General features: G+C 63.4%; 3 protein-coding genes across 6 annotated transcripts in view; all 3 read left to right on the top strand.

Annotated features, from left to right (window-relative positions):
* The window catches only part of HPSE2 (heparanase 2 (inactive)), a 111,523-nt gene extending 106,726 nt beyond the window's left edge, over positions 1-4,797 (top strand). Inside the window, exons 10-12 of the mRNA XM_075758171.1 lie at positions 2,451-2,596; positions 3,609-3,755; positions 3,838-4,797. Coding sequence (XP_075614286.1) covers positions 2,451-2,596; positions 3,609-3,755; positions 3,838-4,003 — 459 coding nt within the window. The 3' untranslated portion in view covers positions 4,004-4,797. The remainder of the gene's footprint in view (positions 1-2,450; positions 2,597-3,608; positions 3,756-3,837) is intronic.
* A 221-nt stretch (positions 4,798-5,018) lies between these two features.
* Positions 5,019-9,828, top strand: HPS1 (HPS1 biogenesis of lysosomal organelles complex 3 subunit 1). Its single transcript, XM_075758169.1, is given in 18 exon segments — positions 5,019-5,251; positions 5,253-5,454; positions 5,527-5,669; positions 5,898-6,006; positions 6,205-6,365; positions 6,448-6,550; positions 6,649-6,753; positions 6,845-6,914; positions 7,023-7,090; positions 7,595-7,762; positions 7,837-8,013; positions 8,084-8,151; positions 8,279-8,401; positions 8,506-8,576; positions 8,777-8,916; positions 9,004-9,117; positions 9,253-9,335; positions 9,618-9,828. Coding segments are annotated over 18 exon segments (2,184 nt in total). The 5' UTR covers positions 5,019-5,135; the 3' UTR covers positions 9,781-9,828.
* Positions 9,829-10,962: 1,134 nt separating this feature from the next.
* On the top strand, positions 10,963-15,811 carry PYROXD2 (pyridine nucleotide-disulphide oxidoreductase domain 2). 4 transcript variants are annotated; one of them, XM_075757511.1, is made up of 16 exons: positions 10,967-11,253; positions 11,680-11,699; positions 11,944-12,037; positions 12,118-12,191; positions 12,303-12,449; positions 12,578-12,731; positions 12,893-13,005; positions 13,117-13,214; positions 13,622-13,763; positions 13,855-13,989; positions 14,091-14,163; positions 14,282-14,438; positions 14,571-14,725; positions 14,862-14,968; positions 15,079-15,199; positions 15,525-15,811. In XM_075757511.1, the coding sequence occupies exons 1-16, from the start codon at positions 11,100-11,102 to the stop codon at positions 15,530-15,532; spliced, it is 1,752 nt and encodes a 583-aa protein (XP_075613626.1). In that variant the 5' UTR covers positions 10,967-11,099; the 3' UTR covers positions 15,533-15,811. The 4 variants fall into 4 exon arrangements, with proteins under 4 accessions (XP_075613627.1, XP_075613626.1, XP_075613624.1 ...); XM_075757509.1 differs by having other exon boundaries at positions 10,970-11,253; positions 15,422-15,811; XM_075757510.1 differs by having other exon boundaries at positions 10,973-11,253; positions 12,944-13,005; positions 15,422-15,811.
* Positions 15,812-16,092: the final 281 nt, after the last annotated feature.

Genomic DNA, 16,092 nt, shown 5'->3' with positions numbered 1-16,092 from the left:
CTCAGCTGGAGGCTGGAGCTGCTGGTGCCAGCTCCCCATCACAACAAGGCCATCACGAGCTCCCTGCAAAACAGCTCTTGAGACCGAGATGGAAATTTCAAGGCTGGCAACAAAGTCTCTGGTCTCTATTGCTTCCATAACTTATGGGTAAGTAAGCAGCATCTTATTAGTGGAAATATGGAGACGAGGTGAGAAACCCCAAGGGAGCTGCTAGAAACACCTAAGAGTCTGAGCTGACAGGTAGCTCGGAGCACTGAACTCATTTATTTTTAACTCACGACTGTGGGGCTAAACACTGCAATCTGTGCTCACCTTTGGCCTCACCATCAACTCAAGTAATTACTCATCTAATGATGCTTGCTAATCGGTGTGGCTCACCGAGGAGCCGGCAGTGTGCCGGCCACCTCTCCTCCTGCCTGCCATGAGCCTGAGCAGGGTGGGCTGGCGCAGCTTCCCGCAGCGGGGGAAGGCTGGCACAGCCTCTGCAACACGGTGCCGGCGGGGACGTCCCCATGGTGTGGGGCAGCACCGCCAGCCAGCAGGGATGGGGACTGGGGACGGTGGCACGTGCCTCAGGGACCGCACATATCTGCAGTATTGAGCAACTGCAGCTCGTCCTCCCTGGGAGCTTCAGCCTCACGGGCTGAGCCTCCTCGGGGTGCACAAGCCTCTCACTTTACCCTCACATCTCCTCTGGGGCCTGGTGTTTGCAGGGGAAGCAGTTACTAGGCTGGTGTGGCACAAAGCCCCGTGGTTTTGGCTGGGAGCAGCGAGAGGAGAGAAGGAGGAGGCTTTTCCTCCACCACTGTGGCAAAAGCTTACCCAGAAAGTGGGAAGTTGGTTTGGATCTCCCTTTTCCAGGCCAACCCAGCACTGCTGGAAGTGATCAGCTTCTGCTGTGCTGGGCTGGAGAGAGGATGGGGACTGGCAGTCCAGTCTGACAGGTGGGTATTTGCCTCATGGTTGCTGCTGCAGCACTGCTGTTTCATCTGCTGGCCTCTTCATCCAAAATGCATGTTAATCAGGGGCTGAGGGCTTCCCAACCACAGGATGGGTACCTGTACCTGTGTGAGGGATCTGTGCTTCCACCTGCCCATCCTGTCTGGTAGCCTGGGGCCCTGGAGACCCCATTTTCCCCTTTCATGCCCCTCTGGGGTGGCAGACGCCTTTCTGGCATTATCCTGACCATGCCGGGCTTTCCTTGTGCCTCCGCAGGCGGTGTGCAGAGCCACGGGGTGCTTGAACCGTGCTCCTTTCCACAGCAGCAGTGGGCCCTCCTCACTCTGCGGGCGAGATGCTGCCAGGCAGAGCAGTCCCTAGTGCTAGCATGACCATCGCTGCTGGGTGTCCAACATTGCGGATGGGTTGGGGGGATCATCCCAATTGTCCTGGGGCACACGGTCCCTCTGGGGCAACCAGTCTGGGTTGTGCAGAGAGTGTTTATCCAGAGTGCTCACGTGTGCAAAGGTGCTCCAGCACTCAGGCAGTGCCCAGTACATCCACAGGCAGCACCCAGAGAAGCAGCATGAGAGGCTCCATCTCTCTGGCATCACCCAGGGTGCCCAGAGCAACAGCGGGGCCAGAGCTCCATCCTGCAGAAAGGCAGGCGAGCGCCTGAGACTGACCTTTCCCTTCCCACAACCCTGCTTCATTTACCGCACACCTCCCAGCTTCTGCAGCGGATGAGGGGGGGCCCTGCCGGCAGCAGCCTCCGTCACTGCACAGCCTCGCCTCCCTCCCCAGGGCTTGGGGCCCATCCTGTGTGCCGAGCAAAGCCGTGCCCTGCAGGAAAAAGTAGTATGTGGTGATGTAATTAAAGGCTGCATCATTAACGCATGTGTGCAGGGGCTGAACGTTTCCTACTTCTTGAGTGCTTGGCTTCCCCGTGCTATGTTCATGGGTGCTTAACTCCACAAGAGGCTTTAAAATGGAAGAAAAACCTCTGGGAAGTGGAGCACCCTCAGCAGTCACCAAAGCCAGCATGCCCTGAACAGAGCTGGAGAGCACAGGAGAGCTCTGGTGTGCTCCAGCCCCATGTACAGAGTGAGGTGGAGGGCGACCTGCCTGCTCCAGAGATCACCATCCCACCTGCTGCACAGGTCCATGGCATGGCTACGTGGAGGTCCATGGGAATGTGCGAGGGCATCCATGCTGCTCCCCATGCTCCACAGCCCAGCCAAAAGCTGAGCTCCTTTAGAGGGTATCGGTGTCTCTCAGCGCAGGCAGAGCAATGTGTTCTTCCCTTAATCTCTTTCCTGGAAACAGTGATGCCGTTTTGGCTTGGACTGCACAAAAAAAGCTCACTCCAAGGCAGACATCTGGCATATGACATTATCACCCAACAAGCAAAATTTTGCTAGGCTCTAAGCAGGGAAGCCAGCCTCTCCTGCCTGCTCCTGCAGTGAGTCGGGGGGACCATTGTGCTGCTGACTGTCTCCTCTGCCCCCCAGGACTACTGGCTGTCCCTGCTCTACAAGCGCCTCATCGGTCCCAAGGTCCTGGCGATCCACGTGGCTGGTCTCCAGAGGAAACCCCGGCCCGGCAGAGTCATTCGTGACAAGCTCCGCATTTATGCCCACTGCACCAGCTACCACAAGTAAGCGGAGTGAGGGATGCTGGGTGCTATGGGGGTGGGGGATAAGCAGGACCCCCAGGAGATGGGGACCACTGAGGACGTGCTAGGGCAGGATCCCAGGGTTTGGCTCTGGCAAGGCAGGTTGGCTTCCCAGGGGACACGCTCGGGTGCTGTTCTGTCTGCTGTGGCAGCGGAGCGAGTGCGTGGGAATGGCAATGCCTCCGATGAAAGTAGTGGCAAGCCCGCGCCTGGGAACGGGTCCGGCCAGGGCTGGTGCAGTGGCCAGCAAGCAGCCCCGGCAGCAGAGATCAAGGGAGTGGATTTCACACGAGGGGCCCCTGGTCGGTCGGATTACCCGCTGGGCCGCACTGCCGGGGAGCCCGTCCTGGTTATTGTTTCGCTGATAAGGTCTTTGAAAGCGCCTCAGCTAGCCAGGGGGGTGTGGGGGGGTGTGGGGGGTGGCCACCTCCTCTGCAGACACAAGTTGCTATTGTGGAGGAGGAGAGGCTGTTTCTTTACACAGTCCAGATGCTTTCAACATGCCTCCAGCTCAGTAGGAAACCTTGTCCAGTAACTGACAGGTGCAAAGTGCTTTATAGCCTTTGTTTGGGACTGTCTGATTAGGCAGGGACAGAGGATCAGTGTCTGGACCTGTCAGGTGCCCGGGATGGTGGGGGCAGACGCCACTTGCACACAGAGCTCCCCTCCGTTCTCAGCCTCCTCCTTGCGAGGCCCTGGGGAGGGGGTGCTGCCCCAGAACTGCCACCCTTGCTCCGGACACTGGTGTGGCACCCCCTTGAGCTGTGCCACCTCTGGCTGAGGAGAGGAGGGGGACATTGGGAAGCTGTCATCGCGGAGCCGGGCTTTGTGATGGAGAGGTGGCATCTCCCTGCGAAGGGGCAGCCATGACAGTGATGTCCCCTCCAGATGGCTGCATGAGGCAGGTTCTTGCAGAGAACACCAAACTCCTTCTTGAGGTGATGCTCCTGGGGCACGTGCCAACACCCCTCAGCTCCCACTCTCCCTTTTGTAGCCACAACTATGTCCGGGGGTCTATCACACTTTACATCATCAACCTGCATCGCTCCCGGAAGAAAATCAAGCTGGCAGGGACGCTGCGGGATAAGATCGTCCACCAGTACCTGCTGCAGCCCTACGGCAAGGATGGGCTCCACTCCAAGTAAGTGCGATGCTGGTGGCTGGGGCTGCCATCACTGCCCTGTCCTCAATGGCACCGCCCTGACCCTCTCCTGGTCCCGCAGGTCAGTCCAGCTCAACGGGCAGCCACTGGCCATGGTGGACGACGGGACCCTCCCTGAGCTAAAGCCTCGTCCGCTGCGGGCCGGCCGTACCCTGGTCATCCCCCCGCTGACCATGAGCTTCTATGTGGTGAAGAACGTGAATGCGCTGGCCTGCCGGTACCGATAGCCCGCAGCCCAGAATGGACCCGCCGGCCCCGCTCCTGCCCCCGCGCACTCCCCAGGACACGCTGCCTCCTCGGCAGCCCGCACGGCCTTGCAGCAGGGCCACATCAGGCGGGCACGGCGCCGTGCCCTCGTCCTCGCACCCTGGACACACTCCGGCTTGGCACCCTCTTCCGCCCTGCGACTGCAGAGCTCTGCTTGGCCCTGGCCACCATCCCACCGGAGCAGTGCAACAGCAAATTTGCAGGGCCTGCCGCGATCCGTCCGCAAGCTGCGAGAAGCACCCGGGGCCCGGTGCCCATCATCTGCTGGGGAGGGCTGGGGTGCTAAGCCCTCGTATAGCCCAGGATGGGCACCCTCGCAGGCACCCCGACTCCCGCTGCCCCTCGGTGTGACCCCTCCAGCAGCCGGGTCTCCCGTTCCTCTGCACCTTCCCGGGCGGCGGGGGGTGCGGGCAGCGCTGCCGGTGCAGCAAGCGCATGGAAGCAGCTCCCTCTGCTGCCGCCAGCCCGACCGGGACCGGCGCGGGGACGCTGCGGGCAGGGCGGGCCGGGAGAAGGGGCACCGGGATCCGCCCCGGGCGGGCGGAGCTCGGGGGTCCGCGGCTGGTAACGTTGATAATTAAATTATACGGCCCGGAGCGGAGCGGCGGAGCCGGCGGGCAGCCCCGGCCCTCCCTGCTGGGGAGCGGCGGCGGCCGGGTCGTGAGTGTGTCCTGCCCGGGAGAGGGGCGGTGTCGTGGGCAGGAGCAGCCGGGACGCGCCGAGGTGCTGCCGGAGGTGTAATAAAGTTGGGCTGTCAACCGCGCCGGCGTCTTCTGTCCGACACGGGCCGGGGCCGGGCCGGGAGCGGGGCGTTACTGGACCGGGACCGGGACCGGGACCGGGACCGGGACCGGAGCAGGCGGGGCGGGAGCGGGGCAGCCCCGGGGCGGGCAGGCGGGCCGGCAGACAGAGTGCCGCGGTGCCGCGGTGCCGGGCCACGCCGGGCCGCCGGGGGCGCTGCGCGCGTGGGCGCGGCGGTCACGCGCGGCGGAGCAGGAAGCGGCGCGGGGCGGGCGGAGCCGCGCGGTCCCCGTGTCCCCCTGTGTGTCTCCCGCCGCCGCTGCCGTGGGTCGGGCCGGGCCGGGCCGGGCCATGCGGTGCGTCCTGATCGCCAGCACCGCGGCCGAGCTGCTCTTCTACTGGGCCGATGCCGCCTTCCTCCGCCGGCTGCGACCACCCCACGCCGGGCAGGTGGGGCGGGACAGGGCGGCGCGGGTGCGGGGAGAGGGTGTGCGGTCGTGCGTGGGGGCTGACCCGCGAGCGTGTGCCCCAGGGCCCGGCGCTGGAGGACAGCCTCAACACCCTCTTCGCCCCCCTCATCATCTCCTGCGCGGCACTGCTGGAGAAGCTCGCCGACACCTACACCTGCTTTGCGACCGAGCACGGGCGGCACCTCCACGTTCTGCACATGGTAGGATCGGCACTGGCACCGGGGACTGGGGTGCCACGGCCGGCCCCCGCCTGACCCCACTGCCGGTTGCAGTTTGGGGACTGCCTGTACATCGCAGTGAACGGCGACGGGACGGAGAGCGAGGATGACCTGCGCCGGACGCTGTTTGTGCTGCGGCGCTTGGTGGAGGCTCACTGCGGCCTCGTCACGCTTGACTCCCACCTCATCCGCAAGGAGTGAGCGGGCATGGCCGGCCGGCACGGGCTGGCATGCCAGGGTGCCAGGGCAGCTGCCAAGTGGTGTCTCCATGCAGCCCTGGGGCGGGTGGGAGTGGGCGTCTCCAAGCTGGGACCTCCCTTTGCGGCAGGACTCCCTGCCTGCTGGGCTGCAGCTGGGTTTGGGGGTGCCCATTCCCTCAGGGAGGTGACAGCCGGCTCTCAGCTCATGCTCTGCGGCTGTTGCAGGTTGCGGCCGGCTGATTCGGAGCAGCGGGAGCGTGTCTGGAGCCTGCTGCGGGGCCTGCTGGAGACCTACAGCCACCTACGGGAGGAGGACCAAAGCTTTGCAGTGGAGGTACTGTACCCTGGGGTGTCCCTTGCCTTCGGGGCATCCCAGGGGTGTGAGGCTGTGTGGAGTCCCGGGATGTCTCTGGGCTGGGGACTTCGAGGCAGCTCCCCAGAGCAGCAGTGCCTGGAGGTTCGGGGCAGCTCAGGGACTGTGTGGCTGGGTCTGGGGGGGCTCAGCAGCCGTCCCCACCATCTGCCCCCCCAGGCCGTGGAGCGGCTGATCCACCCTCAGCTATGTGAGCAGTGCATTGAGTTCCTGGAGCGACAGGTGGTGCAGTACATCAACACCAGCCCTGAGCGCGGCGGGGATGAGGTGGGCCATGCCTTCCTCCTGGTGCACACCAAGCTGCTGGCCTTCTACTCCAGGTGCACCTGACCCCGGCCCCACCACCCTCGGCAGTGCAGCTCCTTGTCCTCCCGGCTGACCCTTCCCTTCTCTTGCCCATAGCCGCAATGCCAGCTCAATCCGCCCCGCTGACCTGCTTGTCCTCATCCTCCTGGTGCAGGACCTGTACCCCAGCCAGAGCGCCGAGGAGGAGCTCGGCCCCCAGGTGCTCCAGAGCGGGGCGTGGGGGGCAGCGGGTCAGGGTGCCCCTGCAGGGTGATGCCTTGGTGGCCAGGCCTTAATTTTTTCCCCTTTTTTTGGAAGCCTGAGGCAGGGAAGATGGTCCCCCAGGGGCCCAAGAGAAGTGAGAGCATCCCCATGAGTGGCCCTAGCTCCCACGGAGCTGCGGAGAAGGACTCTGATGACCAGGTGAGTCCCTGGGATCAGGAGCTGCAGGACGGGGCACTGGCTGGGCTGTCTGCATCGCTCCCATCGCTGACCCAGCCGTTCTTGCCAGCAGGACACAGACGATCTCTCTGTGCCTGAGGTTTACTACACACCTGAGCCCTCACCAGACAGACACAGCATGGGTGAGTGCCCAGCCGGGCAGCAGCCCTGCCCTGTGCCCCCAGCCCTGCAGAGGCTCTGGGGCTGCGTGGGGGGCTGGCAAGGAGGGTGACCTGCCATGCTCCCTGCAGGCAGCGAGAGCTGGTCGGAGGGTGCTGAGATACTGAGCGCCGGGGAGGTGGATGCTGCAGAAGTCCAGGTGAGCAAGGGGTCCTGCAGTCCCTCCTGGCTCTGCACCTCCTCAGCCTGTGTCCCCCGTGTTGTGCATAACTGTAATAGCTCTGACCACCCTCTCTGAGGCATTGCGTACGGTCTCCCTGTCCAGAGCCATCAGCACAGAGGGGCCGGGGCTGCCTCAGAGCAGTCTGGTGTCTCCCTCTGCTGCCTCTGGGCTTTCTGGGCTGCTTCCCTGCCAAATGCTGCAGAGCCTCACACACTCTCTGCAAGCAAGTGCTGGCTTTGGTGCAAGGTGTTTGCAACCCGTGTCTTTGCAAGCAGCTTCCCCTTTATCTGCTGCTCTTTTGGGGTCCCTGGGTGCTTCCCTTGCTGCTGATCTTTTGCCATGTGGCCCCTCCAGCTCCATGGGTTCACTCGTGCCCAGTTGCAGTTTTCAGTGCATTGCTCTGTCCCTCCAGAGCGTCCTGGGTCGGTGCAGGCTGTCTCGTCCCCTAAGGGGTCTGAGCATCTCCCCTCTCTTCCCTAGATGGCAGAGGACTTGCTCCAGACCTTGGGGCCTCTGGTCCCTGAAGCTTCAAACCCCAGAAGGATCTTCCTGGATGCCAACCTGCGGGAAGGTTACTGCCCCTTGCTGCCGCACACCATGCACTGCCTCCCACTCTGGCCAGGCATCTCCCTTGTCCTCCTAACCAAGGTGAGCGGCCTCTAAGGTGAGGGAAGCGACAGTGGGCTGGGTCCTGGCTGACCCACCTCTCCTCTCCCTGGCAGGGCCCCACGACCCAGGTGGCCATCACCTTGTACCAGCTGCTGGATGGTTTCTTGGTGCTGGAGAGGAAGCTGGAAGAGGGGCTGGAGACAGGAGCCCCACGCTCCTACCCGTTCCTGGCTGAGCTGCGGCAGCGCATGGACAAGTTTGTGAAGAAGCTGAGCGGGCAGGACATCCAGGTGGGAGTGGGGACACAAGAACCCTGTACTGCTGTCCCCACAGCTTGACATGAGCCCTGTCTCTCTCTAGTTGCAGAATGCCTGGATGGACTTCAAGAACAAGATATTTTCCCGGAGTGAGCCTGCGAGCTCCTTGGAGTGAGTATGAGGTGACCAGGGAAAGTCTCCAGGGCAAGCAGGGATGTTTCCCAGCCCAGGAGGCAGCACGGCTGTCCCTGTGGCACTGGGGACCCAGGGGCCTAACTTTCTACCGTCCATGTCTCAGGCTGCTACAGGCAGTGGCCAACGTGAAGCGGCAGCTCTGCTCTGTGTACCGCCAGCTCTTCCTGGCCTCCACCAGCCACAGCTTGTCCCAGGGGCTACGGGACCATGCCCAGAAGCTGATGAGGTGAGTGCATGGGGGTGGCCAGCATCTCCAGCGGGCTGCCCCACACCCAGCTCTGCTGGGGCTTGGCGGGGGTCCCAGCCTCTCACCACACCTCTTCTTGGCAGGGAGAAACTGCTGGACTGGCGGGACTTTCTGCTGGTGAAGAGCAGGCGCAATATCACCATGGTGTCATACCCGTCCCTGCGACTGGGAGCCCAGCCTGGGGAGGAGAGGTCCCTGGGGGGGAAAACAGAGGTGGAAGAGGGAGGACCCTGTCCCCCCAGCACAAGGGTCAAGGGGAGGAGTGTGGTGGGAGAAAGCGGTTTCCCCTAGGCTTAAGAGCTGTCCTGGATGGGCACCAAAATTGTTGGACACCCTTAACCCACACCACGTACCTGGAGGACTTTCCTGGTCTGGTGCACTTCATCTATGCGGACCGCACGGCTGGGCAGATGATGGCACCATCGCTCAGCGTGACAGAGAAGTCCAGCTCAGAGCTGGGCAAGGGCCCCCTGGCCACCTTCATCAAGAGGAAGGTACTGCTCATGGGGATGGGGACCACAGGAGAGGTTGAATGGTTGGAGGGTTTTCTGCTCAGGCTTCAGGTGTCCCTTGTTCCCCAGGTCTGGTCGCTGATCACGTTGGCCCGGCGATACCTACAGAAGGGCTACACAACGCTCATGCTGCAGGATGGTGACTACTACTGCTCCTACTTCCTCTGGTTTGAGAATGAGCTGGTATGTGGGGCCAGGGGCTGAGCCCTTCTCCCCCGACACCTTCTGGGGGCAGGGAGAAGGGCTGCAGGCACAGCCAGCTCCAGCTCCTCGGCAGTCCCTTCCCTGCTCCTGCCCTCTGCTGTCATCTCTCCCCAGGGCTACAAGCTGGAGGTGATGGAGGTGCCGGTTCTCTCGGATGACTCTGCTCCTATTGGGATGCTGGCAGGAGACTACTACAGGTGAGCAGTCCCCAGCCCTGCACTTTGGCACCAGGGCCCAGGGCTGTGCTGGCATGGCGGTCACCGTGAGTGATGCTGTCCTCATCAGGATGTCGCTGTAGGGTGGTGCCAGTGCTGTGGTGTCACTGGGGTTGCACCAGCCCATCTCCCCAGCCTGGTGCCATGGTCCTGCCAGGGTATGGGCACTGTGTCCTTGCCAGGGACTTTCTAGGGAGAAGGTGGTTAGAAAGGGCGTGCTGGTCTGCGCTGTGTCTGCCAAGACCCCTGTCTTCTCCTCCCCAGGAAGCTGCTGCGTTACTACAGCAAGAACCACCAGGCAGAGGTGGTGAAGTGTTACGAGCTGCTGACTGTGCACCTGGGCATCATCCCCTCCGAGCTAGTGGTCCAGCAGGCCTGTGACTTGGCCCGGCGCCTCTGGGAGCCCTCCCGCATCCCCCTGCTCTGAGCTGCCTCCAACCGCCTTGGGGCCAGGATTAAAGCGGGTGTGTGGGTGTTCCTGGTGCCTGGGCTGCTTTCTTGGTGCCTGTGCGCCGTCAGCTGTGCCTGCAGGCAGCCATGGGCAGCCTTCCCATCCTCCAGCCCAGCCAGGACTCCCGCTGCCTGCCACTTCCCGCAGGCTTCGCTGGCACCCAGCAGCCTCCAGGGACAGGTGGAGAGTGAGGCTGAGAGGTTGTTGGCAAATCACCATCTTGCTGAAAAGTGCATTTCCAAAGCAGGATTTATAGCCTTGGCTTGGCATCACCACCAGGCTTTGGCTGGAGAACAAAACGGTGTAGCCAAACCTACGTGGAGGAATGGCCCAGGATGCATCCCCCTTTCCCCTCACCCACAAATGGGTGCGGGCCCCTCGGGCTTGGCAGGCTGTGGGGAGGTCCACCCATCCCACACCCCTTATCCCACACCCCTTACCCCACACCTGGGCTCCCAGACACCAGTCAGCCGTGGGGCCGAGCTTGGCTGTGAACAGGGGGTAAAGCCAAGGGAGCTCATGTGTTTCCTAGGCATGTTTGGGCTTGGTGCATATGCAACCCCCCCCAGCCACGGCTGGGGATGGGGCCAGCCCCCTGGGGCTCCAGTAGCTGTTGCCCTTGTCGCTCTGTGCTGCTCGCTGGGGCTGGGGATGGCAGTTCAGGGAGCACTGGACCGTGGTGGGGCCTTTGCCCCACCCTGCTGGGCAGGAATTTGCTCTGCCAAGCAACAGCGCTGGGTTCAGGGCGAAGTTTATGCCCAAGCTGCCCCTTCTCCCGCTGCTCTCAGGTCTGTGCTTGGGGCTTGCCTGCTCGAGGGGGGGACAAGGTCCCCCTGTCCTGCAGTGCTTGTTGGTCCATCACCCCAGCCACATGCCCCTGGGTCCTCCTTGGAGCAGAACAGGGGCTGGGGGGGGCTCTCAGGCCCTCGCCTGTCTGCCCAGCACCTTCCTGGGGTACAGGGTGGGGAGCACCTGGCATCCTGCTGAGCAGCAGGCAGGATCTGACCCTGGCTCCTTCTCAGTAGTGCAAACCCCCAGCAAAGCTCTGCCAGGATCAGCGCCTTGCTGCAGGCAGTGCTGGGCTTGGAGGGCGCGGGCAGCACTTGGCATGTGCCCTGTCCTGCCCAGCCTCCCCACAAGCCCTGGGACGCAGCGTCTGGCGCTGCACCAAGGCGTTCCCTGCTCTGGCCCCCTTGTTCCCTCCCCGTGCCCGGAAGCCTTAGGAAAAGTTCCGCTGTGAAAGCAAAGTCCAGGCTGCCAGGCACAGGGCAGCCGTGGCCGGGCACTGCAGGGCAATGGCAGCCGGGCTCCGGGCTTGGTTGGGCATGGGCTGCCCTTCCCACTGGCTGCGGGGCTGGCATTTGTCCCCAGGGCTGCCAGGAGCACGGCTGCATGGTGGGGCTGCAGACCGGCTGCGGCAGGAGTATGACGCGGTGGTGATTGGAGCAGGTAACACAGGGCGAGGGACCCTGCGCTGGGCTGCAGCGAGCTGGTAGGGACACCCAGTTGCCTTCCCCTCAGGGCAGGTGGGGGGTGGCCAGGTGGGGACCACAGTGATGCTGGGCACGTGGCAGTCCCCCAGCATGGTCCTTGGGGGAGGGTGCAGGGGTCTTGCATGGCTGGGCACATGTTGCAGCCCCCACGCGTGCAGGGTGTAACTGGGGCATCTGCTTTGACCACCACTGTCCCCATCCCCTGCACCGTTAGGGCCAGGGCTGTAGGGATGGGGGACGATGCTCCCTGTCACCTGTATCCACATGTCCAGAACCCCGTTATTTGGGTGGTTGTGGCAGCCCTGCACCCCAGACATGGCAGGGTGCCCTGTGCCGCAGGACCACCCCAATGCTGGGCTCAGCTCACCCTCTCTCCTTGCAGGGCACAACGGGCTGGTGGCAGTGAGTACCAAGAGCGGGGTGGTGTTGTCTCCATCCCCAGAGGACCGCGTGAAACCAGGGAGGGTCTGCGCTGTGGGCAAGGGAGGGTGTTGGTGGCACTGCCTGTGGGGCTAGGGGCTCCCAGAGGGCTGTGAGGAGCAGGGTCTTCCCTGGTGAGGAGGGTACCATGTGCAAGAGGGTCCTCAAGGCAATGAGGACACATCTGCCCAGAGGGATGGGCAGCGTGACACCAGGCTCCCCGCAGGCTGCCTACCTGCAGCGGGCAGGGGTCCGCACGGTCGTGCTGGAGAAACGCCACGTACTGGGTGGTGCAGCTGTCACAGAGGAGATTGTGCCAGGTACCTCTATGTGCCATGTGTACCCCCAGTCCCCCCCCAACCCTGGGTGCGGGCACCTCCCACTGCCCCACATCTTCCAGGCTTCAAGTTCTCCCGGGCGTCGTACCTGCTCAGCCTGCTGCGGCCGCAGATCTATGCTGAGCTGGAGCTGCAGGTATCGGCACCCGTCCCTGGCTGGGCTGCTGGCACCTCCTGGCATGCTGGCAGGGTGAGCCTGCTGCCAAGCCATCCCCACAGTGTGGGTCTTGCCATCCCTGTCTTGCAGCAACACGGTCTGAGGGTGCTCCCACGGGACCCCTACTCCTTCACCCCGCTGCTGGAGGACAGGAGCTCCCCCCGCTCCCTCCTGCTGGGGCACGACATGACCCAGACCCAGCAGCAGATCGCACAGTTCTCCCAGAAGGATGCCCAGGTATCGTGAGGGCAAGCACCCAGCACAGCAAAGCCCCCAAGAGGCTGTCCTGCCCAGGAGAGTGGCAGGGACGCTCCTAGGTAGGGTATCCATTGCACCCACCACAGCCCGTCTCTGTCCCCTTTCAGGCTTATCCTGAGTACGAGGCCTTCATGGGGGGCTTGGTGTTGGCCCTTGATCCACTGCTGGATGCTCCCCCGGTGGATACAGCTGCCCTGGGGCAGGGGTCCCTGCTCCAGCGGCTCAGGGCCCTGCAAGCCCTGCGGCCCCTACTGCGGGCAGGTACGTTTGGGATGCTGGGTACCCTGATGGCAATGGGTATTTGCCTGCACCTGGCATGGGCAATGCAGAGCTGCTTCTTCCAGGGCATAGGCTCCTCAGGAGCTCCAGCTGGGCTGGCAGGCCAGCAAGCTTGCCCTCTGCCTGTCCCCAAACCCAACCAGGTGCAGGCAGCTGGACCTGGTGCAGGTCTCACGCTGCCTCTGCACCCCCAGGGCTGGCGCTGGGGTGGCAGCTGCCCCGCTATTACGAGGTGCTCACAGCCCCCATCTCCAAGGTGAGTGCTGGCAGCAGTGGCACAGAGACACTAGCTGTCTCCCTGCCTGCCTGCGGGGGGATGTGGCAGCCCTCACCCCAAGCCTGGTGCTCTCTTCTTCTCCTGGGCCAGATCCTGGACCAGTGGTTTGAGTCGGAGCCCCTGAAGGCAACTCTGGCTACTGACGCGGTGATTGGAGCTATGGCCAGCCCCCACACCCCTGGCAGTGGGTGAGGGTCCCTTTCCTCCAGGGCTCATGGCTGCACCATCCCCCCATACCGCTCTCTGTGCTGGCAGCTCCTTGGCTCTGCTGTCCCCTGGCACCCTGTACCCTGCCCCGCTGCCTCTCCCTCCTGCTGCCCGCTCAGCCTTGCTGTGGTGGCTCAGGGGTTTGGGCTGGGCAAGGGGCTGTCCCCCATCCCTGCTGTATGGCTCTCCTGAGTGCTCCCCACTGCACCTTTGCTGTTTGGACACCTCTGTCCCCAGCTCAGGTGAAGTCCTGGCTGGTAGGTGCTCCCAGTAACTGATTTAGCATCCTACAAGCTGGTGCGGTCCCATCTATGGGGGCTGTGGAACCATCCTCACTGTGCCCATGCAGGGGACAGACCCTGGCTAACCTGGGGTCCTGCTGCCACAGGTACGTGCTGTTGCACCATGTGATGGGTGAGCTGGAGGGACGGCGGGGGGCCTGGGGCTACGTGGCCGGCGGTATGGGGGCCCTGTCCCAAGCCATCGCCCACGCAGCGGCTGCCCAAGGAGCCCACATCTTTGCTGAGAAGGTATAGGGTGGCTGGGTGTGGAGAGCTGCCTGGCCAGCCTGCAGGCAGCAGGGATGCTCTTGGTGAGGTCCTGTCCCCTCCACCTGCCCAGGCGGTGTGCCATGTGCTGCTGGGCGGGGATGGGCGGGCACAGGGCGTCGCGCTGCAGGATGGGACAGAGGTGAGGAGCAAACTGGTGCTGTCCAACGCCTCCCCCCAAATCACCTTCCTGGAGCTCACCCCCCAGGTATGGGGCACACGGGGCTGGCAGGGGCTTGGTGTGGTGGCGTCCCCTGGCCAGGCTGCTTCCCTCACCACTGGGCTCTACCCCGGCCTCTCCCACCCCAGGAGCAGCTACCAAAGGATTTTGTCCAGCGGATCAGGCAGGTTGACACATGTTCCCCTGTCACCAAGATCAACGGTAGGTACTGGTGGGGCCACCTCCACCACCGTTCCCACTGGAGAGACACCAGTGCCAGGCTGCAGGGCTCAGCAAGAGGCTGCACCACATTTGCTCCATCTTCCCCTCCTGCACCCAGTGGCAGTGGATCGGCTGCCCAGCTTCCTGGCTGCCCCCAACACCCGTGATGGCCAGCCCCTGCCCCACCACCAGTGCTCCATCCATCTCAACTGTGAGGCCACCCACCTCCTGCACCAAGCCTTCACTGAAGCCACCCACGGGCACCCCTCCAGCAGGTAGGAGCCTGCAATGGCACACCTTGGTGCCCCGGGGAAGGGGCAGAACAGCCATGGCAGGTGGTGCTGGGGGAAGAGGTTTGGGTGACCAGATCCTCCTCTGCCTGCCCAGCTGGTGTCCTGCTCCCCCAGGCCTATGATCGAGCTCTGCATCCCCTCGGTGCTGGACCCGGGCCTGGCCCCACAGGGCTGCCATGTCGTGTCCCTCTTCACCCAGTATACCCCCTTCAAGCTGGCGGGCGGGCAGCCCTGGGACGAGCATGCCAGAAATGCATATGCAGACACGGGTACGTAATGCAGACACAGACACAGGTAACACCAGGAGTGCTGGTCCCTGCCTGTGGGCAGAGCCACCCTGGAGCTCCTCAGGGGTCAGGCACCGTGTCCCCCAAACTGTGTGCCAGTCACTCCATCCCTCTCTAGTGTTTGACTGCATCGAAGCCTATGCCCCAGGGTTCAAGGCATCCGTCATCGGCAGGGACATCCTAACGCCACCAGACCTGGAGAGGATCTTTGGGCTGCCTGGTGGGGTGGGTACCATGTGGGCTCAGCTCTAAGCATCGCTCTGGTGCCAGCACTGGTAGGGGCACAGCATCGGGCTGGTCACAGCCAGGTCACACAGCCTGAGCTCTGCTTGCAGAATATCTTCCATGGAGGGATGTCTCTTGACCAGCTATACTTTGCCCGGCCAGCACCATCCTACTCAGGCTACCGGTCCCCAGTTCCTGGCTTGTACCTTTGTGGAAGTGGAGCCCACCCTGGTGAGTAGGGCTGGGAGCCAGGATCCTCCTAGGGGGCTGCAGGAGAAGGACAGGGTGCATGGAAGAGGTGCAAGGGCAGCATAAGGCGTTGGGGGGGGGAGGGGTCTACTCCCCTCTGCCCTCACACGGGCAGGGAGATGGAGCAGCTTCACTGGTGCAGCCCTGGGCCCCATCTCCCGGGGCCAGAGCTGCCCACTGCTCCCTGTTGCTGCTCCCTTGCAGGGGGAGGAGTGATGGGAGCAGCAGGACGCAACGCAGCTCAGGTGGCCCTTGAGGACTTCAGGCACCTGTGATGGCAGCCGTAACACTGACTTCGCCTGTGCAGGGTTGTGACTGCAGCAAGCCATGCTGTGCCTACACAGAGTCCCACCTGTCCCCAACTTCCTTCCCAGGCACCCCAGGGCAGCAGCATCCCCTGAGAGCTGGAGGGGTGCAGGCTGGCAGGGTGCCTTCGGCTCCCAGCTGCCACTCTCACCTTGAACACATGGCTGCTTCCAGCCCACCACAGCCCAGCCTTGCCCGGGTGGCTCCTGGGCACCGGGCAGCCATGGCAAGCCTTGCTCTGCCCCTGCCTGCACCCATGGAAATAAACCCTGGCCCAGGCTGTGTCTTGAGTGTTCTCACTGTGGTTTTTCAGCTCTTCATGCAGCTCCCAACATGCTGATGTGGGGGGGCTGCACTGTGCCATCTGCACCGTGGCTCACAATGCAGCCTTGGGGGTGCTGCCAGACATGGCATGTCCCAGAGCAGTGAACGGGGAAAACCAGCCCCCTCGCCCCCTCCTCTGCTCACTGATGCATGCTCAGGTCCATGCAGGGCAATGTGGCTGGAGCCACCCAGCCCGGGGCTGGCCTGGGCCACCTCAAGGTGCCTAGAACACACAGGGAGCTGCT

This window comes from Balearica regulorum, chromosome 7 (genome assembly GCF_011004875.1).
Source record: "Balearica regulorum gibbericeps isolate bBalReg1 chromosome 7, bBalReg1.pri, whole genome shotgun sequence".
NCBI lineage: Eukaryota > Metazoa > Chordata > Aves > Gruiformes > Gruidae > Balearica > Balearica regulorum.
Note: the sequence above shows the minus strand (reverse complement) of the source record. Positions and strands in the feature narration are given on the sequence as shown.